General features: G+C 41.7%; 1 protein-coding gene across 7 annotated transcripts in view; it reads left to right on the top strand.

The window, feature by feature from the left end:
- Positions 1–24,565, top strand: part of LOC135468556 (catenin delta-2-like) — an 82,817-nt gene that overhangs the window by 41,057 nt on the left and 17,195 nt on the right. For 3 of the 7 annotated variants that reach the window (XM_064746876.1, XM_064746880.1, XM_064746879.1), the window contains 8 exons: positions 4,513–4,548; positions 7,694–7,862; positions 8,289–8,605; positions 10,427–10,963; positions 12,389–12,798; positions 17,831–18,025; positions 18,249–18,384; positions 18,929–19,049. In XM_064746876.1, coding sequence (XP_064602946.1) covers positions 4,513–4,548; positions 7,694–7,862; positions 8,289–8,605; positions 10,427–10,963; positions 12,389–12,798; positions 17,831–18,025; positions 18,249–18,384; positions 18,929–19,049 — 1,921 coding nt within the window. The remainder of the gene's footprint in view (positions 1–4,512; positions 4,549–7,693; positions 7,863–8,288; positions 8,606–10,426; positions 10,964–12,388; positions 12,799–17,830; positions 18,026–18,248; positions 18,385–18,928; positions 19,050–24,565) is intronic. The other 4 variants (XM_064746877.1, XM_064746881.1, XM_064746878.1 and 1 more) reach the window with 3 other exon arrangements.

A 24,565-nucleotide genomic window follows, 5' to 3' on the forward strand; every position in this document is an offset into this window, starting at 1 on the left:
GAGAAGTGTTGATAAACTCTGACATGAACCAGTTAGTAGCTGGGCTGTCTGCCTGTTTGGCCTAGAGAGCAGCCAACACTTCCTGTCTTTGTCTCTGTCATGCATGCCAACTTGTAATAACTGTTCTCAGCTATTAATGGTGTGAATTTTAACACCCCTGTGCTTTTTTCTCACCTTATTTGTGGTCTTTGTCATAATTTCTCAAGACCATTTTTCATTGTTTTTTCACCATGAACGTTTAACTGTTTCCCCTCATTTTTTTAATTTTGGTTTGAAAACAAGGTAATTGCCTTGCTTCTCATCTTTTTCAGTCATGAATTTTGCATGTAACAATGGTTGTTGTTGTCTTTTGTGTCCTGCATGTTTTCATGTGTGCTTATCATTGCTGCTTTTTGTTTTTTTCATTCATTGCCTTTTCCATTATGTCTTTTTGTATGAATAAGAGGGTATCTTTTATGCACAAGTTTTTTTTCAAATTATTAACATGTTTTCTATTTATATTCAATGTATATTATGATTTTTTGACCTTGTGGATTGTAAACTACAGTTTACCCGTGTTTCTTTCAGCTGATAGATTTCCACATACTGATTACAAGGTTGATATTGTATATGTAGTACCAAGACATATATCTTCAGCCAGCTGTCATGTGCATTACTGTATAAATCTTCTGCTTAGATGCTTGACATACAAATAAGATTATGACAGTAAGCCAGCCCTTAATAAATTATAGTTTTGATCTTCTGCTGAAAGCTAAACATGCTAACTATACATGTCAAGTATATCTGGGTTATGCTAGGAGTCACCCTGTCATTACATCCTGCAGTGCTCCTGTCATTACATCCTGCAGTGCTTCTGGCATTACATACTGCAGTGCTCCTGTCATTACATACTGCAGTTTTCCTGTCATTACATACTGCAGTGCTCCTGTCACAGTTTATAGACCTACATGTATGCAGGTTCTGGTATCAGTCAGGTTGTGTTGTGATTTGCAGGAATGTAGGAATAGTAAACACCTTGTGGGAAAAGTCACTGGCTAGTGTTTGGCTTGTGTAACAGTGTCCAGGCAAACTGAGACAATTTGAGCTTGAACTGGGGGCTGATAGAGCTTCAGATGTTGTTGACAACTTCTGTTATACAAACAGATATCATTGCTGTTGTCCACTGGTGTCACAGCCAGAGGTGTAGCCTAGATTGTTTTGACAAGAGACCTATGTAATGTTATGACATGAAACAGTCTGACCTACATATAAACTCGTCACACTGAGACAGTTCCTTGGAAGTTAATAGAGCATACAGATTATTTTCTACCTGTAAGTTTATTTCTGTTAAATATGCAACAGTGTGAAGACAGCCCTATCTTGAGGTTATTAACCTGCAATGATGAATGTGTGGCATCCAGAGTGTATTGTTTATGTCCATTGTCAGAGAGAGACAAGGCGGAAATAGCCCACATGTACATGTAGATAGGACCCTGTGACAGACTGGGATGTTTTCACACTGTGCTCATCCAGGCACTTTACTCTCCTGCAGGGATACATGTACACAAACAATGGAAAGTATAGGGGATAAACAACAATGGATGAAATGCTGAGAAGTATATGTGTGTCTGACAATATGTTTGTCTGAATAAGCGTATTGCAAACAAAAATGGTTGAGGAACTACAGTAGGTGTATACAGACCACAGTCTACTTATATTATGAAAGTTCAGAAGAGGCAGGTTTTATTTCATGTTGCCTTTAGTCACTATTGATTTAAGGTTCAGACAGTAGTGCCGTAGTGTCGAGTAAAGGTGCAGGGAAAATGGCAAGTGGCTTGATGTCTGTGGTCTCCTGCTGTCCAGATCATATTGTTGGCCTTTTACCAGGTTCATGGAGGAGCATTTTAGTGTAATTCATCGAGAGATTATCCTGGCCTAATTGCTATAAAAGAGGAGGTGTGTCAGACATTTTCTCCTTACCACCTTCTGTTTTTTCTCCACCTGTAAACCTGACCCCTGTTCTGTAAGAGAAATGTATTCTTAGATAGAGAAAATAAATACATTGTACTTTAAGTAAATACCAAGAGATGTAGGTGAGTGTAGAGCCAGAGATGTGTAGCATTTTGCTGACTTATTTAGACAAGTATTTACTATTACAATTCCCCCTTCATACCCTAACTGGCACATAGTTCTGGACTGCTGACTTCATCAACTATGCCTGGAATGTTCATGAGGTTGAAGGCCTCCCTCAACCTTCCTTAAAGCTTTTTGTGAATACTGATAATCCCTAACCTCCAGTGTTCCATAGCCAGATCATGTGGTAACCACTGTTCATTGGGTCAAGTGTACACCAGCAAATCAGTAGGTGTAAGGTAGCCGCCTACTCAGCTAGGCCCAACACGTGCAGATTTAATTATACATAGCAAGGTGTTGAAGATGGTCAAAAACACCTCCAGATGGTGCAAGCTTTTTGAAGCTTGCCTCACCTGAGTTGTCAAAGACTGTGAGAAGCTCCAGAGCTTCTGATACTTCTTCATGTACCAGCATACCAACATTTCTGTCTGTTTTCTGCCTTGGCATGTAAATTATCACACCTGTGATAATTGTGCGGTGTCCTGAAGGTCTGGCTTTTAGGGGCATGCTTTAGGGACAAGCAGGGCGTTTTGGTGAAGAAATAGCTGATATGCTAACAAATCATTAGATCATTGCTCTTCTCATCATCAGTAACTTGATACTAACAAATCATTACATCAAATGTAGACAAAGTGCATCACTCGCCAGAGCATGTGAGACACAACCCCACCACTCCAGAGTTCCAGGCCTGTGGATGGAGTGTATATGTATGTGCCTGCAGAGGTTACCTGAGGATATCTAGAATATGTGCCTGCAGAGGTTACCTGAGGATGTCTAGTACATGTGCCTGCAAAGGTTACCTGAGGATGTCTAGTATATGTGCGTGCAGAGGTTACCTGAGGATGTCTAGTATATGTGCGTGCAGAGGTTACCTGAGGATGTCTAGTATATGTGCGTGCAGAGGTTACTTGAGGATGTCTAGTATATGTGCTTGCAGAATTGACCGAAGGATGTCTAGTATACATGTATGTGCCTGCAGAGGTTACCCGAGGATATCTAGAATATGTGCCTGCAGGGGTTACCTGAGGATGTCTAGTACATGTGCCTGCAAAGGTTACCTGAGGATGTCTAGTATATGAGCTTGCAGAGGTTACCTGAGGACATGCAGTATTTGTGGCTGCAGAGGTTACCTGAGGACATACAGTTTTGATTAGGCATAAATGTTCTATCCATGATATTTATAAGTTCAGTGAAACTGTTCCACCTGAGAGATATTTTGTTTGGCCTTCACATTATTAACTGTCCATTGATGTAACCCCAGAGTCCTGCTAAGCTAGACTAATGAAGCTAATTGGTTAATATCAGTAAGGTCAATGTAGGTTGATTCACTGTCAACCTATTCAGGTCATGCTTTGTACAGCGTAAATTAATGCATATAGATGTGCTCACTGAACTAATTATGGCCCACATTTTCATGTGGGTACAGGCTAGTTCAGGAAATAGATCTGCTGATGAAATCATAACCAAACTTCACTTTGACTCGTAGAGTACATTCCAGAACAAAAGATGTATGAGAAGATAGGCAGTATTATCCGGTCCTAAGCATCAGACTGCTGTTGTCACGATCAGTATTAAGGCTTGTCATATAAATGGCAAAGTGTTGAGCTAGAAAATCATGTCCATTTACTGATTTAGAAATTTAAGAAATCACATCACACACTTACAGTCAGGGGTTTGAACTATTAAATCCCAAAATAAATTGAATAAACATGTGAATTTTCCCAGTCCCTACCTTTAAACATTACCTGTTACTTGATGTTATGTTCCCTCTTTCCAGTGTTCACATTCATTCTTTTCACAGTTGGAGTGAAAATGGTATTTCAGTACCAGTTGACTGATTATTGTTTAATCTGATCCCTGTATGCGTAGCCTGTCAATTTTTTTATCACTGGTTGATTACAGGTGTCATTAAAGGTAAAGAAAACACTAGCATGGAGTATATGTCAGATAAAAGACCATTAAACACTTTTCACAAAAAAGGTTGGATTTTTTTTATTGTTTTTGGAATTTTTTCAACTGAATAAAATACATTTGAACCTTTACATTCTGTGGTAGCATTTCCTGAACATATTGGGACCAGTGACTTTACATATGGTTTTTGCTACTCAGCACATATAGACTACTAGATTGTATGATTCTAAATGAATACACATATACACCTATATATCTATGGGTGCACTTGCCAAATGGACACTAAAGTGAAGTACATGTATCTTATAACGAGCTTTTATTACTCACTTTTCAAATCAGGAAGCACATACAGCTGATTATAATCTTGTATTTCTTTCAGGTTCTGTTTGCAACGTGTGATTTAAGTACTGTTCAATTGTAAATTTGCATTGTACATTTATGTGTGTCAGTAACAGAGATAAAGTTTAAGACTTTATTGTTTTCTTTTAGACGAGAGTTAGAAGACAGGGGTACAATGAATTTTGAGTAAGTTGACGGTTGAGCTTTGTTGGTGGAGGTGTTCTAACAGTCTAACCTTTGTTACATGGTGTACATCTGTACCTGGATGTTATACGTATGCAGGGAGCTGTGTCATGTGGTGAGGGCATGATCTCTATTGGGTGATGGACCAGTACAGTATTTATACATAAAAAGTTTCAGCAAAGAGGTGTATTGGTTTCAGGGTACTGTGGTCTATAATATTAGTAGATCTATTTGCCTCACCCCCCAAGCAGTTGTTGAAATTAATAGAAATCTGACCAGTATTGTAACAAATCATCAGATCATTGCTCTTTTCTTCACCAGTATTGTAATACTAAACAAATCATCAGATCATTGCTCCTCTCTTCACCAGTATTGTAATAGTAACAAATCATCAGATCATTGCTCTTCTCTTCACCAGTATTGTAATACTAAACAAATCATCAGATCATTGCTCCTGTCTTCACCAGTATTGTAATACTAAACAGATCATCAGATCATTGCTCTTCTCTTCACCAGTAATGTAACACTAAACAAATCATCAGATCATTGCTCTTCTCTTCACCAGTAATGTAACACTAAACAAATCATCAGATCATTGGTCCTCTCTTCACCAGTATAGTGATACTAAACAAATCATCAGATCATTGCTCCTCTCTTCACCAGTATAGTAATACTAAACAAATCATCAGATCATTGCTCCTCTCTTCACCAGTATTGTAATATTAAACAAATCATCAGATCATTGCTCCTCTCTTCACCAGTATAGTAATACTAAACAAATCATCAGATCATTGCTCTTCTCTTCACCAGTATTGTAATACTAAACAAATCATCAGATCATTGCTCTTCTCTTCATCAGTATTGTAATATTAAACAAATCATCAGATCATTGCTCTTCTCTTCACCAGTATCGTAATACTTAACAAATCATCAGATCATTGCTCTTTTCTTCACCAGTATTGTAATACTAAACAAATCATCAGATCATTGCTCTTTTCTTCACCAGTATAGTAACACTAAACAAATCATCAGATCATTGCTCCTGTCTTCACCAGTATTGTAATACTAAACAAATCATCAGATCATTGCTCCTCTCTTCACCAGTATTGTAACACTAAACAAATCATCAGATCATTGCTCTTTTCTTCACCAGTATAGTAACACTAAACAAATCATCAGATCATTGCTCTTTTCTTCACCAGTATTGTAATATTAAACAAATCATCAGATCATTGCTCTTTTCTTCACCAGTATAGTAACACTAAACAAATCATCAGATCATTGCTCTTTTCTTCACCAGTATTGTAATACTAAACAAATCATCAGATCATTGCTCTTTTCTTCACCAGTATTTTAATATTAAACAGATCATCAGATCATTGCTCTTTTCTTCACCAGTATTGTAATATTAAACAAATCATCAGATCATTGCTCTTTTCTTCACCAGTATAGTAACACTAAACAAATCATGAGATCATTGCTCCTGTCTTCACCAGTATAGTAACACTAAACAAATCATCAGATCATTGCTCTTTTCTTCACCAGTATAGTAACACTAAACAAATCATCAGATCATTGCTCCTGTCTTCACCAGTATTGTAATACTAAGCAAATCATCAGATCATTGTTCTTCTCTTCATCAGTATAGTAACACTAAACAAATCATCAGATCATTGCTCTTTTCTTCACCAGTATTGTAATATTAAACAAATCATGAGATCATTGCTCCTGTCTTCACCAGCATTGTAATACTAAACAAATCATCAGATCATTGCTCTTCTCTTCACCAGTATAGTAATACTAAACAAATCATCAGATCATTGCTCTTTTCTTCACCAGTATTGTAATATTAAACAAATCATCAGATCATTGCTCCTGTCTTCACCAGTATTGTAACACTAAACAAATCAGCAGATCATTGCTCTTTTCTTCACCAGTATAGTAACACTAAACAAATCATCAGATCATTGCTCTTTTCTTCACCAGTATAGTAACACTAAACAAATCATCAGATCATTGCTCCTCTCTTCACCAGTATTGTAATACTAAACAAATCATCAGATCATTGCTCTTTTCTTCACCAGTATAGTAACACTAAACAAATCATCAGATCATTGCTCTTCTCTTCACCAATAACTGACACTAACAAATCATCAGATCATTGCTCCTCTCTTCACCAGTATTGTAATATTAAACAAATCATCAGATCATTGCTCCTGTCTTCACCAGCATTGTAATACTAAACAAATCATCAGATCATTGCTCTTCTCTTCACCAGTATAGTAATACTAAACAAATCATCAGATCATTGCTCTTTTCTTCACCAGTATTGTAATATTAAACAAATCATCAGATCATTGCTCCTGTCTTCACCAGTATTGTAACACTAAACAAATCATCAGATCATTGCTCTTTTCTTCACCAGTATAGTAACACTAAACAAATCATGAGATCATTGCTCCTGTCTTCACCAGTATAGTAACACTGAACAAATCATCAGATCATTGCTCTTTTCTTCACCAGTATAGTAACACTAAACAAATCATCAGATCATTGCTCCTCTCTTCACCAGTATTGTAATACTAAACAAATCATCAGATCATTGCTCTTCTCGTCATCGGTAACATGATACTAACAAACCAAGTCATCGCTGTTCTCGTCATCAGTAAAATGATACTAGCAAATCAGATCATGTCTCCTCTCGTCATTAGTAACATGATACTAACAAACCAAGTCATCGCTGTTCTCGTCATCAGTAAAATGATACTAGCAAATCAGATCATGTCTCCTCTCGTCATCAGTAACATGATACTAACAAGTCAGTTTTTTTGTCTTGTCTTCTTCATGGATAACCCATGAGCTGTGAAAAACATGGATAGACATTCTCAACCAGCATCATGTCTTTGTATCTAACTTAATGTGGTATAGAATATTCCACCTTGTTGAGCTGTTTGTAGACATTTCATTTCTGGATTCATAATTGCGTAAGAATTTATCTCTAAAATATCCCCACCCCACACGCCTCTCTCAATATTTGTCACCTTTCCTTGTTACATTGCTGACCACACACTTTATATCCAGCCTGTAACAGTTTGTAACTGGTGGATGGCTTTTTTCTAACCATCTAAATGATGTTCATCTTCTCCAGTAACATGGAGTACATCCATGATGAGAATTACCACGGGATGAATCCAGCTTACATGTCCAGCATGATGAATGGTGGTAATCCAGCTTACGACCGTCATAACGAAGGCTCCCCACACTCCTCCAGGCTGTCTGTGCAGAGTGGTGGCAGTAACCACCATGGAGACAATAGGGTAAGAACAAACCTCACCCCGGCTCGCAGAGAGAACTCATACAGCTTCTGTAACCCTCAGGGATTTCATGAGGGGTTTACACACAGCCATAGTGCTTTTTGAACAGAAGAGATCCATAATCCAAAGATATGTAGAGTGTCCGGATATTGGAGTAACGCTTGATTACCAGTGAAAGCTTTGAAACCGTTAACTGCACCAACCACACCACTATTAAGAAGGGAGTTATGTCCCTTGAGTGTTCTTGATTGAAGTTGACTAAATGAGTCATCTCCCTTGATTTTTGCTTTAAAGTGTGTAAAAGAAAAATTTTTGATAAAAAATTGTGTTGTGAAAATTCTGTAACAGATGAGATTGATTCTGTTGCTTTCCTGATTACAGGATTTGTTGAATTGTGTAAAAGGCCATTATGTCTTTTTGTTCCCACAGAATGTTCACAAGCTAAATAATATCAGAGGACGAGGCTCCATAAGCTCACAGGATCACCAGATGGATAATTACATGTCGTACAATGCTATCAATCGTAACTTGGACAGCCCCTCCCCCCACGGAGGCGCTCAGACACCCACAAGAGGACCCCCAACCCCAACAAGGTTCACACACCATGACATGGGCCTGGGCTCTCACAGCTACTCAAATCATGCTTACTCATCAAACTATTACCCTGTGGACCCTCCAATGGAGCCTCATGATAATCACGGCTCCCCTGTGTCACATGACATCTACAACCATCATTTAAGTCCTAGGTAGCGGTTCTTTGCTTTCTCTTTTCTGTTGCGTAAGACTGTCCCAATTTGGTGGTATCTGAAAACTAACATTTTTCCAGTTAACAAAACTTTGAAGTTCTCTTTTCCATGTTCTTTTATGAATTATTTTGACATGAAATGATTAATTTATTTCAAAATTTACAGTAATCAGTAATCATAAAGTATTAGCAAGTAATGAACAATGTGTAGAACAATTTGGGACATCTTGCATTTATAACCTTTATATTTATTTAACATTGTTTATTTATGCATGTTATTTATGATAACATTATTATTTGCTTTGCTTAGAGATTATAGTATTCTCACAGTTCACAGGGCTGCAGTTGTTCACATCTAGTTTATTTACTACACTGGTTTGTTTGTTAACCCTGCATCTCCTGGCCTAGAACTTCTTGCTTGATGCATGCATGTATGAACATGTACACTCTTCATGCTGCATAGTTTGATACAGTTTGACCACAGTAATGCCACTAGTCACAAAAATCTTGGCAAAGTCATCATTGTCACAGCAAGTCTGTTAACCTGCGGAAAAGATAAAAGCCTTGAGTTCAAGTTTTGCCCCTGAACTGTAACTGGTGGATGGTCTGACGTATTGACCAGGGTCAGTTCAGAATGGTTGAATATCTGAAATATTGACCATGGTTAAATAAGCAAGACAAAAGCCAGGAGGTGCAGAAGCTTTGTTTATTTCCTTAGTTTTTTTATTAGTTTTACTTATTTTTCTAATCACTGCCATCCCCTTTCTGTCCTCTACCTTCCCATCTCCATGACATCATCGCCAAACTCGCTATGTGGCTCACGGGTTAACATCCATCGCTAAATCATCACTGGCTGTTATTCTCACAATATTTACACCTGTTTAACACCTGTTACCCCTTGTGAAAGGTAATGTGTTATGAAATGTTTTGCTAAGTTTTCCTAATCCATGGAGTTTTGACAAAGAATTTTGTATGTTCCCTGCACCAGTTCCCAAGACTATGTATTATCTACTCAGATATGGTGTGCTATGTAGCATATATACATTAATGCTGATGTGAATGCAAGGGAATTCTACACTCTGGTACAGTCACACTCAAATTTTAGTAGATTTGTAGAACAAACAATTATACCTGTGCATCTTGATAATTTGAGAGCATGAAGTAACATGATTCTTAGTGGTTGTGTTAAGTTCCTGGTGATAGGTGACTGGAAAACAGTGGTGGACAGAGATTCAAATCCTGCCAGCCCACCATAAACAAGGCACACAAAAACACAAACAAAAACGCTATAAAAGTATGATCTATCCTGACACTCATCACAGCATAGTCCCAACACCCATCATAGCATAGTCTAGACATCCATCACAACGTAGTCCCAACACTCATCATAACACAGTCCTAACACCCATCACAACATCATGACATAATCCGAACACACATCACAAACTAGACCTATCACTTATCATGAACTAGTCGTGACACCCATCACAACTACCCCCGAAACCCATCAAAAACCAGTCCCGATACCCATCATAAACTAGCTCAGACACCCACCCCAAGGTAGTCTAGACACCCATCCCAACATAGTTCAGACACCCGTCTCAATGTGGTTCAGACACCCATAGCAAACTAGTCCTGAAACTTATCACTGCATATTCCAGACACCTGCAATAAACTAGTCCCGACACCCATCAGATCATAATCCAAACACCCGCCACAAACTCAGGCACCTGCCACTGCAAATTTGATGAAGTTTGAGACTAATATAAAATCTGTAGTAGCACTGATTACAGTGTTTGATGTTGAGCTGATGATATTCCAGAGACCATGGTTACCCAGGCAGCCGTGGCAGTTACCAGGCGGGGTCAGATCGGGGGACCCCAACATTTAGGGAGCATGGCTACCACGGAGACCCCAGAAACATGGACCCCGAGCCAAGGTATGGTGAACCAGCCCCGTACGATGGATATGACGACAATATTCCTCGCCAAGAAGCTTTCGGTAACCAGCATGGTCATAATTACAGAGACTCACCAGGCTTAGAGGATGGTTACCGTAGCAACCATCCAGATGGAGGGCCTTATGGGAGCCACCCAGATGACCATTACCCAGGGGATCACTATGACGACCATTATGGGGGACCCCATGGGGATGACTATTACCCACCTCCCCCACCCCCAAATGGTCAGTTCCGGGAAGATGATCGCTATGGAGACATCCACCCTGATGACCGACGAGATGGAACCCAGTATGACGGTCGCTATGATGGCCCCCCTGATGAGCGGTATGGAGGCCCCCATGATGACAGTTATGGGGGCCCTGCTCCAGATAGCAGGTTTGAGCCTCACCCTGATGACAGGTACCTCTGATTAATTGCTCTCATAACACAGATGTGGGTGCTGCTTGTGGAATTTTGTTAAAACTAACCATACATGTGAATGTATTCTTCTCACATTTGCAGTTCAGAGTCTCTTTGTTTTACAAATTCCATGTTATGTTTATACTGCAGCATATGTTTGAAATGATCCCAAGCAGCATTACCAAGCTACATTTGTGAGTAAGCAATGCAAACAAACTGTAGTAGTTGTTGCATAATGTTTTGAATACCCTGTTTTGGTAGACAGCAAAAAGAGCTTTTTGTATTTTGTAAGTAAGTCCACAGTATTTAGAATTTGCTGTAAATGGTAGCTGTGGGGTTTAGGCCTTAGTCCAGCCTTGCGTACTATAAATGGTAGCTGTGGGGTTTAGGCCTTAGTCCAGCCTTGCGTACTATAAATGGTAGTTGTGGGGTTTAGGCCTTAGTCCAGCTTTTGGGTACTATAAATGGTAGCTATGGAGTTTAGGCCTTAGTCCAGCATTACGTACTATAAATGGTAGCTGTAGGGTTTAGTCCTTAGTCCAGCCTTACATACTATAAATGGTAGCGGTGGGATTTTGTCCTTAGTCCAGCCTTACGTACTGTAAATGGTAGCTGTGGGGTTTAGGCCTTAGTCCAGCCTTGCATATTGTAAATGGTAGCTGTGGGGTTTAGGCCTTAGTACAGCCTTATGTACTATAAATGGTAGCTGTGGGGTTTAGGCCTTAGTACAGCCTTATGTACTATAAATGGTAGCTGTGGGGTTTAGGCCTTAGTCCAGCTTTGCGTACTATAAATGGTAGCTGGGGGGTTTGGGCCTTAGTACAGCCTTATGTACTATAAATGGAAGCTGTGGGGTTTAGGCCTTAGTCCAGTGCGTACTATAAATGGTAGCTGTGGGGTTTAGGCCTTAGTCCAGCCTTGCATACTATAAATGGTAGCTGTGGGGTTTAGGCCTTAGTCCAGCCTTACATACTATAAATGGTAGATGTGGGGTTTGAGCCTTAGTCCAGCCGTACGTACTATAAATGGTAGCTGTGGGGCTTAGGCCATAGTACAGCCTTATGTACTATAAATGGTAGTTGTGGGATTTTGTCCTTAGTCCAACCTTACGTACTGTAAATGGTAGCTGTGGGGTTTAGGCCTTAGTACAGCCTTACATACTATAAATGGTAGCTGTGGGGTTTAGGCCTTAGTCCAGCTTTACATACTATAAATAATAGATGTGCGGTTTAGGCCTTAGTCTAGCCTTATGTAAGATTACCCATGGGTAATGCCTGATGTCTTCAGTATGACAGATCTTCAAATATGTCAGTATTAGATCTGGCCTGGTACAAGGAGATGCTGTCGTGATATGATGGAAAATTTGTTGCAAATCTAACAAAAAACAAAAGTTATTAACACTGATAGGGGTAATGTGCTTGTTAGGTATCGCGAGCTTCCACCAGACGACCGTTACAGGGACTCCCCAGAACAGCTCCAAGACCCCCAGAGGGAGCCACCATACGAGGACGGTTACCAAGCACAGCACCTGGAAGACCGGCCAGACTTGTACCCTGTGGAACACTTCCAGGACGGGCCACCAGAGGGCTACCTCGAGCCTCACATAGAGGAGAGGCTACGCCAGGCCCCCCCAGAGGGTGACGACAGATACAGGAATGTGGACAATGGTTACGGGGAGAATCGCTATGATGGTTTGCCGCCTGTCCATCAGGACCCGTTTGCTGATGACCCCTTCAACGAAGGGGGCCCTCATGACCCATCCAGGTATCATGCACCCCCTGAAGACCCATATGCAAGACGAACCCCGTCCCCTGCTGCTGGCAGCGACAGATACGGTAAGCATGGTAAGGGTGCACTGTGTAACATGAAGACAACAACGCATTAGAATGTAAAAGGGAAGAATCCATGTATTATGCCAGGGTGAATTTGCATAGTTGTGTAAATCTGAGAATATGTAAGCCTCCTTTGTGCGCAGTGCAAATCTGAGAATATGTAAGCCTCCTTTGTGCGCAGTGTAAATCTGAGAATATGTAAGCCTCCTTTGTGCGCAGTGTAAATCTGAGAATATGTAAGCCTCCTTTGTGTGCAGAGCAAATCTGAGAATATGTAAGCCTCCTTTGTGTGCAGAGCAAATCTGAGAATATGTAAGCCTCCTTTGTGTGCAGAGCAAATCTGAGAATATGTAAGCCTCCTTTGTGCGCAGTGTAAATCTGAGAATATGTAAGCCTCCTTTGTGTGCAGAGCAAATCTGAGAATATGTAAGCCTCCTTTGTGCGCAGTGTAAATCTGAGAATATGTAAGCCTCCTTTGTGTGCAGAGCAAATCTAAGAATATGTAAGCCTCCTTTGTGCGCAGTGTAAATCTGAGAATATGTAAGCCTCCTTTGTGCGCAGTGTAAATCTGAGATTATGTAAGCCTCCTTTGTGCGCAGTGTAAATCTGAGAATATGTAAGCCTCCTTTGTGCGCAGTGTAAATCTGAGAATATGTAAGCCTCCTTTGTGTGCAGTGTAAATCTAAGAATATGTAAGCCTCCTTTGTGCGCAGTGTAAATCTGAGAATATGTAAGCCTCCTTTGTGCGCAGTGGAAATCTGAGATTATGTAAGCCTCCTTTGTGTGCAGTGTAAATCTGAGATTATGTAAGCCTCCTTTGTGTGCAGTTTAAATCTGAGATTATGTAAGCCTCCTTTGTGTGCAGTGTAAATCTGAGATTATGTAAGCCTCCTTTGTGCGCAGTGCAAATCTGAGAATATGTAAGCCTCCTTTGTGTGCAGTGTAAATCTGAGAATATGTAAGCCTCCTTTGTGCGCAGTGCAAATCTGAGAATATGTAAGCCTCCTTTGTGGGCAGTGTAAATCTGAGAATATGTAAGCCTCCTTTGTGTGCAGAGCAAATCTAAGAATATGTAAGCCTCCTTTGTGCGCAGTGTAAATCTGAGAATATGTAAGCCTCCTTTGTGTGCAGTGGAAATCTGAGAATATGTAAGCCTCCTTTGTGTGCAGTGTAAATCTGAGAATATGTAAGCCTCCTTTGTGCGCAGTGTAAATCTAAGAATATGTAAGCCTCCTTTGTGCGCAGTGTAAATCTGAGAATATGTAAGCCTCCTTTGTGCGCAGTGCAAATCTGAGAATATGTAAGCCTCCTTTGTGCGCAGTGTAAATCTGAGAATATGTAAGCCTCCTTTGTGCGCAGTGTAAATCTGAGAATATGTAAGCCTCCTTTGGGCACAGTGCAAATCTGAGAATATGTAAGCCTCCTTTGTGCGCAGTGTAAATCTGAGAATATGTAAGCCTCCTTTGTGTGCAGAGCAAATCTGAGAATATGTAAGCCTCCTTTGTGTGCAGTGTAAATCTGAGAATATGTAAGCCTCCTTTGTGGGCAGTGGAAATCTGAGAATATGTAAGCCTCCTTTGTGCGCAGTGTAAATCTGAGAATATGTAAGCCTCCTTTGGGCACAGTGCAAATCTGAGAATATGTAAGCCTCCTTTGTGTGCAGTGTAAATCTGAGAATATGTAAGCCTCCTTTGTGCGCAGTGTAAATCTGAGATTATGTAAGCCTCCTTTGGGCACAGTGTAAATCTGAGAATATGTAAGCCTCCTTTGGGCACAGTGCAAATCTGAGAATATGTAAGCCTCCTTTGTGCGCAGTGTAAATCTGAGAATATGTAAGCCTCCTTTGTGTGCAGAGCAAATCTAAGAATATGTAAGCCTCCTTTGTGCGCAGTGTAAATCTGAGAATATGTAAGCCTCCTTTGTGCGCAGTGCAAATCTGAGAATATGTAAGCCTCCTTTGTGCACAGTGTAAATCTGAGAATATGTAAGCCTCCTTTGGGCACAGTGCAAATCTGAGAATATGTAAGCCTCCTTTGTGTGCAGTGTAAATCTGAGAATATGTAAGCCTCCTTTGGGCACAGTGCAAATCTGAGAATATGTAAGCCTCCTTTGTGTGCAGTGTAAATCTGAGAATATGTAAGCCTCCTTTGTGTGCAGAGCAAATCTGAGAATATGTAAGCCTCCTTTGTGTGCAGTGTAAATCTGAGAATATGTAAGCCTCCTTTGTGCGCAGTGGAAATCTGAGAATATGTAAGCCTCCTTTGTGCGCAGTGTAAATCTGAGAATATGTAAGCCTCCTTTGTGCGCAGTGTAAATCTGAGAATATGTAAGCCTCCTTTGGGCACAGTGCAAATATGTAAGCCTCCTTTGTGTGCAGAGTAAATCTGAGAATATGTAAGCCTCCTTTGTGTGCAGAGCAAATCTGAGATTATGTAAGCCTCCATTGTGTGCAGTGTAAATCTGAGAATATGTAAGCCTCCTTTGTGCGCAGTGTAAATCTGAGAATATGTAAGCCTCCTTTGTGCGCAGTGTAAATCTGAGAATATGTAAGCCTCCTTTGTGTGCAGTGTAAATCTGAGAATATGTAAGCCTCCTTTGTGCGCAGTGTAAATCTGAGAATATGTAAGCCTCCTTTGTGGGCAGTGTAAATCTGAGAATATGTAAGCCTCCTTTGTGCGCAGTGTAAATCTGAGAATATGTAAGCCTCCTTTGTGGGCAGTGTAAATCTGAGAATATGTAAGCCTCCTTTGTGGGCAGTGCAAATCTGAGAATATGTAAGCCTCCTTTGTGCGCAGTGTAAATCTGAGAATATGTAAGCCTCCTTTGTGTGCAGTGTAAATCTGAGAATATGTAAGCCTCCTTTGTGTGCAGTGTAAATCTGAGAATATGTAAGCCTCCTTTGTGTGCAGTGTAAATCTGAGATTATGTAAGCCTCCTTTGTGCGCAGTGTAAATCTGAGAATATGTAAGCCTCCTTTGTGCGCAGTGTAAATCTGAGAATATGTAAGCCTCCTTTGTGTGCAGAGCAAATCTGAGAATATGTAAGCCTCCTTTGTGCGCAGTGTAAATCTGAGAATATGTAAGCCTCCTTTGTGCGCAGTGTAAATCTGAGATTATGTAAGCCTCCTTTGTGCGCAGTGTAAATCTGAGAATATGTAAGCCTCCTTTGTGCGCAGTGTAAATCTGAGAATATGTAAGCCTCCTTTGTGTGCAGTGGAAATCTAAGAATATGTAAGCCTCCTTTGTGCGCAGTGTAAATCTGAGAATATGTAAGCCTCCTTTGTGCGCAGTGGAAATCTGAGATTATGTAAGCCTCCTTTGTGTGCAGTGTAAATCTGAGATTATGTAAGCCTCCTTTGTGTGCAGTTTAAATCTGAGATTATGTAAGCCTCCTTTGTGTGCAGTGTAAATCTGAGATTATGTAAGCCTCCTTTGTGCGCAGTGCAAATCTGAGAATATGTAAGCCTCCTTTGTGTGCAGTGTAAATCTGAGATTATGTAAGCCTCCTTTGTGCGCAGTGCAAATCTGAGAATATGTAAGCCTCCTTTGTGCGCAGTGTAAATCTGAGAATATGTAAGCCTCCTTTGTGTGCAGAGCAAATCTGAGAATATGTAAGCCTCCTTTGTGTGCAGTGTAAATCTGAGAATATGTAAGCCTCCTTTGTGCGCAGTGTAAATCTGAGAATATGTAAGCCTCCTTTGTGCGCAGTGTAAATCTGAGAATATGTAAGCCTCCTTTGTGCACAGTGTAAATCTGAGAATATGTAAGCCTCCTTTGGGCACAGTGCAAATCTGAGAATATGTAAGCCTCCTTTGTGTGCAGTGTAAATCTGAGAATATGTAAGCCTCCTTTGGGCACAGTGCAAATCTGAGAATATGTAAGCCTCCTTTGTGTGCAGTGTAAATCTGAGAATATGTAAGCCTCCTTTGTGTGCAGAGCAAATCTGAGAATATGTAAGCCTCCTTTGTGTGCAGTGTAAATCTGAGAATATGTAAGCCTCCTTTGTGCGCAGTGGAAATCTGAGAATATGTAAGCCTCCTTTGTGCACAGTGTAAATCTGAGAATATGTAAGCCTCCTTTGTGCGCAGTGTAAATCTGAGAATATGTAAGCCTCCTTTGGGCACAGTGCAAATATGTAAGCCTCCTTTGTGTGCAGAGTAAATCTGAGAATATGTAAGCCTCCTTTGTGTGCAGAGCAAATCTGAGATTATGTAAGCCTCCATTGTGTGCAGTGTAAATCTGAGAATATGTAAGCCTCCTTTGTGCGCAGTGTAAATCTGAGAATATGTAAGCCTCCTTTGTGCGCAGTGTAAATCTGAGAATATGTAAGCCTCCTTTGTGTGCAGTGTAAATCTGAGAATATGTAAGCCTCCTTTGTGTGCAGAGCAAATCTGAGAATATGTAAGCCTCCTTTGTGTGCACAGTGTAAATCTGAGAATATGTAAGCCTCCTTTGTGCACAGAGCAAATCTGAGAATATGTAAGCCTCCTTTGGGCGCATTGTAAATCTGAGAATATGTAAGCCTCCTTTGTGGACAGAGCAAATCTGAGAATATGTAAGCCTCCTTTGGGCACAGTGTAAATCTGAGAATATGTAAGCCTCCTTTGTGTGCAGTGTAAATCTGAGAATATGTAAGCCTCCTTTCTGCGCAGTGTAAATACTCCTAAAGTTGTCATAATAATGTAGGAATATGGAGTTATCATAGCTTCATTTATTGGAGTTTGATTTGTTTCTCAAATGTATAATTTTTACAAATGGCATACGATTACATCATGCAATACCTACATGTATTGTGACCTAATTTGTTGTCTACAGTGCCACCATACAAAAAATGGTCAAGTCTCTGTACTGATTCTACAGGGATGGCTGAGCCAGTCAAATCATCTTGTCACATATTTTCAGTAATACATGTGTGAACCATTATTGTGTCTGAAATAAAAATTTTCTATTGATTCTTGAAATCACAGGAAATCATAATGTTTGTACAGGATTACATTGCCATGAAGTTTGTGACATTTTGTTTTTACCTGTCTCAGGTTACGGTGAGGCCCCCAGGTATGGGCAGGAGGCCCCGACCATGGATAACTACGGACCAGACAGACGGGTTGGGCGAGACCCTTACGATGATGAGGGCCACAGGCCCCAGGGCTATGACGATATGGACAGACCTCCTTATGAGGATGACCCTAGGATGGGGGGCCCACACAACTTGTCTGCAGAGGATGAGGAGGGTGAGAGAAATATTGGCCAAAACACTTAGTTGTGTGTGTATTATGGATTCAAGTGTTCCAGAGGTATCAAGAGTATGCCCAGATAAGGTTTTATTCCAACTGTTTGTAATGACCATGAAGGAATGAAATATCATGTCATATTTCAAGAATACAGTTTGAGCCTCTTTACCAAGTGGCTGCTAATCGTGTGTACAAACCAGTGAGTGTGAATCTGTTTGTGCAGGTCATCGCTGGAGGAACCCTGATCTTCAGGAGGTCATTGAGTTGTTGCGTAATCCTAACGATGAGATCAAAGCCAATGCTGCTGCCTTCTTACAGCATCTCTGTTACATGGACAACGATATGAAGGCCAAGACAAGGTAGGCGAAATTTCAACATTCTGGGGGGGTGGTATCATAGGCAGTATTCACCTTCAAACTACGTACAATGTATCTGCTGTATTAAAGGGACTTAATTACCTCTGATTTTTTGTTGTCAGGTAAAGTATATAGGAGTTTGTAGTAAGCCAGTATAAACATTTGATATCATACACGAATACAAATGCAGACGGAATTCCAACATTCAGGTGGAGTGAAGCACGCAAACTTCCTAGTACATGTGCACATGTATGAAGTTACTTTCAAGGGAGATAATTAATGTAGCGTGTACATGTGAGCTTTTGTTGAGTTATCTCCACTTCAGAAATGTTCTCCTGGGCCCAGTTTCATGAAGCACTCTGAATGTTATGTTCACTTAACTACCAGGGCAACCAGTACTGTGCGCATTACGTCATTATGGTTGTTGCGAGCTCGTAATGTTAAGAGAGCTTTGTGAAACTGGGCTCTGATCTACCAGCATCAGTGTCTGTTGACTTACGGGACTTGTCTTGAAAACAACCAAATAAATACCCTATTTCTGTGACAGGAGTTTGGATGGAATACCCCCCTTGGTTGAAATGCTGGCAAGTGATTTTCCAGAGGTGCATAAAAATGCATTGGGAGCTCTTAAAAACCTGTCGTATGGCAAAGAGAACGATCTTTGTAAGGTAAGAAATCCGTCTGGGTTTTTAGAGTTGACCAGGAGGGTAGAGCTACATTTACACATAACTCATTGCAGTAGGTATGATGCCTTGTGATGGCAGTAGGGCAGTAGGTATGATGCCTTGTGATGGCAGTAGGGCAGTAGGTATGATGCCTTGTGATAGCAGTAGGGCAGTAGGTATGATGCCTTGTGATGGCAGTAGGCATGATGCCTTGTGATGGCAGTAGGCATGATGCCTTGTGATGGCAGTAGGCATGATGCCTTGTGATGGCAGTAGGCATGATGCCTTGTGATGGCAGTAGGCATGATGCCATGTGATGGCAGTAGGCATGATGCCATGTGATGGCAGTAGGTATGATGCTTTGTGATGGCAGTAGGTATGATGCCTTGTGATGGCAGTAGGGCAGTAGGTATGATGCTTTGTGATGGCAGTAGGTATGATGCCTTGTGATGGCAGTAGGTATGATGCCTTGTGATGGCAGTAGGCATGATGCCTTGTGATGGCAGTAGGGCAGTAGGTGTGATGGCAGTAGGTATGATGCCTTGTGATGGCAGTAGGGTTGATGCCTTGTGATGGCAGTAGGTATGATGCCTTGTGATGGCAGTAGGCATGATGCCTTGTGATGGCAGTAGGCATGATGCCTTGTGATGGCAGTAGGTATGATGCCATGTGATGGCAGTAGGTATGATGCCATGTGATGGCAGTAGGTATGACGCCATTTGATGGCAGTAGGTGTGATGGCAGTAGGTATTACGCCTTGTGATGGCAGTAGGCATGATGCCTTGTGATGGCAGTAGGCATGATGCCTTGTGATGGCAGTAGGTATGATGCCATGTGATGGCAGTAGGTATGACGCCATGTGATGGCAGTAGGTATGATGCCATGTGATGGCAGTAGGTATGATGCCTTGTGATGGCAGTAGGGCAGTAGGTATGATGCCTTGTGATGGCAGTAGGTATGATGCCTTGTGATGGCAGTAGGTATGATGCCTTGTGATGGCAGTAGGTATGATGCCATGTGAGGGCAGTAGGTATGATACCTTGTGATGGCAGTAGGTATGATGCCTTGTGATGGCAGTAGGGCAGTATGTATGATGCCATGTGATGGCAGTAGGCATGATGCCTTGTGATGGCAGTAGGTATGATGCCATGTGATGGCAGTAGGTATGACGCCATGTGATGGCAGTAGGTATGATGCCATGTGATGGCAGTAGGTATTACGCCTTGTGATGGCAGTAGGCATGATGCCTTGTGATGGCAGTAGGCATGATGCCTTGTGATGGCAGTAGGCATGATGCCTTGTGATGGCAGTAGGTATGACGCCATGTGATGGCAGCAGGTATGACGCCTTGTGATGGCAGTAGGTATGACGCCTTGTGATGGCAGTAGGTATGATGCCTTGTGATGGCAGTAGGGCAGTAGGTATGACGCCATGTGTTGGCAGTAGGTATGACGTCATGTGATGGCAGTAGGTATGACGCCATGTGATGGCAGTAGGTATGACGCCTTGTGATGGCAGTAGGTATGACGCCATGTGATGGCAGTAGGTATGACGCCATGTGATGGCAGTAGGTATGACGCCATGTGATGGCAGTAGGTATGATGCCATATGATGGCAGTAGGTATGATGCCATGTGATGGCAGTAGGTATGACGCCATGTGATGGCAGTAGGTATGATGCCATGTGATGGCAGTAGGTATGATGCCTTGTGATGGCAGTAGGTATGATGCCATGTGATGGCAGTAGGTATGATGCCATGTGATGGCAGTAGATGGCAGTAGGTATGATGCCATGTGATGGCAGTAGGTATGATGCCATGTGATGGTAGTAGGTATGATGCCATGTGATGGCAGTAGGTATGACGCCTTGTGATGGCAGTAGGTATGATGCCATGTGATGGCAGTAGGTATGACGCCATGTGATGGCAGTAGGTATGATGCCATGTGATGGCAGTAGGTATGATGCCTTGTGATGGCAGTAGGTATGATGCCATGTGATGGCAGTAGGTATGATGCCATGTGATGGCAGTAGGTATGATGCCTTGTGATGGCAGTAGGTATGATGACTTGTGATGGCAGTAGGTATGATGCCATGTGATGGCAGTAGGTATGATGCCATGTGATGGCAGTAGGTATGATGCCATGTGATGGCAGTAGGCATGATGCCTTGTGATGGCAGTAGGTATGATACCATGTGATGGCAGTAGGTATGATGCCTTGTGATGGCAGTAGGTATGATGCCATGTGATGGCAGTAGGGCAGTAGGTATGATGCCATGTGATGGCAGTAGGTATGATGCCATGTGATGGCAGTAGGGCAGTAGGTATGATGCCATGTGATGGCAGTAGGTATGACGCCATGTGATGGCAGTAGGTATGACGCCATGTGATGGCAGTAGGTATGATGCCTTGTGATGGCAGTAGGTATGATTCCTTGTGATGGCAGTAGGGCAGTAGGTATGATGCCTTGTGATGGCAGTAGGCATGATGCCTTGTGATGGCAGTAGGCATGATGCCATGTGATGGCAGTAGGTATGATGCCTTGTGATGGCAGTAGGTATGATGCCATGTGATGGCAGTAGTGCAGTAGGTATGATGCCATGTGATGGCAGTAGGTATGATGCCATGTGATGGCAGTAGGTATGATGCCATTTGATGGCAGTAGGTATGATGCCATTTGATGGCAGTAGGTATGATGCCATGTGATGGCAGTAGGTATGATGCCATGTGATGGCAGTAGGGCAGTAGGTATGATGCCTTGTGATGGCAGTAGGCATGATGCCTTGTGATGGCAGTAGGCATGATGCCATGTGATGGCAGTAGGTATGACGCCATGTGATGGCAGTAGGTATGACGCCTTGTGATGGCAGTAGGTATGATGCCATGTGATGGCAGTAGGTATGATGCCTTGTGATGGCAGTAGGGCAGTAGGTATGATGCCATGTGATGGCAGTAGGTATGATGCCATATGATGGCAGTAGGTATGACGCCTTGTGATGGCAGTAGGTATGACGCCATGTGATGGCAGTAGGTATGATGCCTTGTGATGGCAGTAGGTATGATGCCATGTGAGGGCAGTAGGTATGATGCCTTGTGATGGCAGTAGGTATGATGCCATGTGATGGCAGTAGGTATGATGCATGTACCTTGGGTTGGATGATGAGCTGTGAGGTTAAGTGTTGTTATTACAGCGCCATGTAGAGGAGGGACACTACGAGCATGTAAGGATCAAGTACATGTATGTGTATTCATGAAATGGCGATATTTGCACCGACTCAGTGACTCAAAAGATGCCCAGAGGGAGATCATGACAATAGAGTTGCTGTAAAAGAAGCCATACATGATCAAGATTCACCAAAGAGTTGGAATTGAGGAAATATGTTAAAATGAACATATATACAATTAAACAGTGTAACACAACACCCTAAACAGGTAAACAGGTAAATTGAGCTGCAGTATCGGACATTAATAAGAATAAAATCTTACTGAAGGTCAAACAATATCGTGAGCATGCATTTACATGACTGATAAGATATAAGTATCAATAATAGCATCAGGCATGTAGCCATAGGATGATGTGACAGTCACAGATAATACATCATAAGGTGATATGACTAAGAGATTCGCTCAAAGAAGTCAAATATTTGGGGGGGGGGGGCAGCGTCTTCAACAGAAGCTCCGATATACCTTTCAAAGCAGGATGAGGACCAACATCCCAGGTGCTTAATCATATGATCTTTAATTCCCATGAACACACACATAGGAGCTGCCCCTATTGACGTAGTAGCTGCCCCTGTTCACGTAGTATGTGCCCCTATTCACATAGTAGCTGCCCCTATTCACATAGTAGCTGCTCTATTCACATAGTAGCTGCCCCTATTCAAGTAGTAGCTGCCCCTTTTCACCTAGTAGCTGCCCCTATTCACATAGTAGCTGCCCCTATTCATGTAGTAGCTGCCCCTATTCACCTAGTAGCTGCCCCTATTCACATAGTAGCTGCCCCTATTCACGTAGTATCTGCCCCTTTTCACCTAGTAGCTGCCCCTATTCACATAGTAGCTGCCCCTATTCACGTAGTATGTGCCCCTATTCACCTAGTAGCTGCCCCTATTCTAAAGAAATGACCTGAATATTTTGACTGATCATATGTTAACAAAGTATTTCTGTAACATAGGACAAAAAGGTTGCGTGTGTCGACTGCCTGCTGCTATTTACAATAAACAAAGGTTCCTTAGCAGAAACTCCAGATTTTTTCCTCGTTAGGTATCTTTCCAAAAATGTGCAAGTTTGCAATTTGGAACGAGATAAAGCATCAGCCAGAATCTTATGTTTCCTGGCACATGTGAAGTCGATTTGCAAAAATTGTTTATAGCATGTGAGTTTGCATATTAATTTCATCACCATTGGGGGTGGAGACCGAACCATCCTATTGATGCGCACAACAGGCACATTATCACAGTTAAACCAAATGCGCTTAGACTTCCAGCTGCAACCCAAAAGTACACAAGCCACAACAATGGGTACGACTCCAGCAGGGTAAAAGAGAGTGAATTGACCTGCATCTCCTGGGGCCATGGCCCGTGAAACCACAGGCATCTGTAAAATCCACTGAAACCAAGCCCTAAAGCGTCTGTAAATAGCTCGAGGTCTGCTGCATCAGTAATTTTATTTTCCCAAAACAATGAAATTACATTCCCATTCTGTAGGAATTTAAACCACATTTGCAGGTCCAAGCGGCAGTCGTGACAAATGGTGACCCTGTGATGAAGCTCTTTCATAGAGACACTTCAGAAATTGTTCTTTTGGTGCATGTCCGTTGGAACGTGATAGTATTAATTAGCTCCACAGGACGAACCACCTTCTCGCATAGCTTCTGTATCAAGAGTGATGTCAAGATATTCCAGCTCTGTCACTCTGTCCTAATGTTTTCTTTTGGGAGAGGGGAATGGCGAGTTTGTTAAACAGTACCGACAGGAGAGCCATGGTCCTCTTAGCACACACATCACTGCTAGCTATCACTGCTTAAGAACTCATCGAAAAGATGTAACAAATGTTTTATACTGTAGTTGTTTTGTACAATCCAGTAAATTGCCTCAGATAACATGTCAAATAATTTGGAACCAGAGCGTGATCCAAATACAAGAGGCTGGTAGAAGTAGTATTGAGAACTCCATTTGATTCCATGCAAACATAGAAATTTGACTTACTTCGGTTGGTGTCATTGGTGATTGATAAGCAAAATTTGACAAGTGGTCTAAAGCTTGACAAAAGCCACCGCGCTTTGATGCCTGTGAACAGCCTTGTGAAGAGTGCATTGTCCCTTGTAGCCCTGTTGATCCTTTTATTGAAATTGTCTAGAACTGCTGCTGATCTTGCTGAGAAAGCTTTATGTTATGTGCAGAAAGTGGTCCCTCCAAACTGACTAGATCATTTAAGATCTGGACGAGCGATGTGGTTCACGATCTGGTCCGGCTTGAGGTTATTGGAATTGGATGACAGTCCAATAACCCTGCCATGAAAA

This window comes from Liolophura sinensis, chromosome 6 (assembly GCF_032854445.1).
Source record: "Liolophura sinensis isolate JHLJ2023 chromosome 6, CUHK_Ljap_v2, whole genome shotgun sequence".
Classification (NCBI taxonomy): Eukaryota; Metazoa; Mollusca; class Polyplacophora; order Chitonida; family Chitonidae; genus Liolophura; species Liolophura sinensis.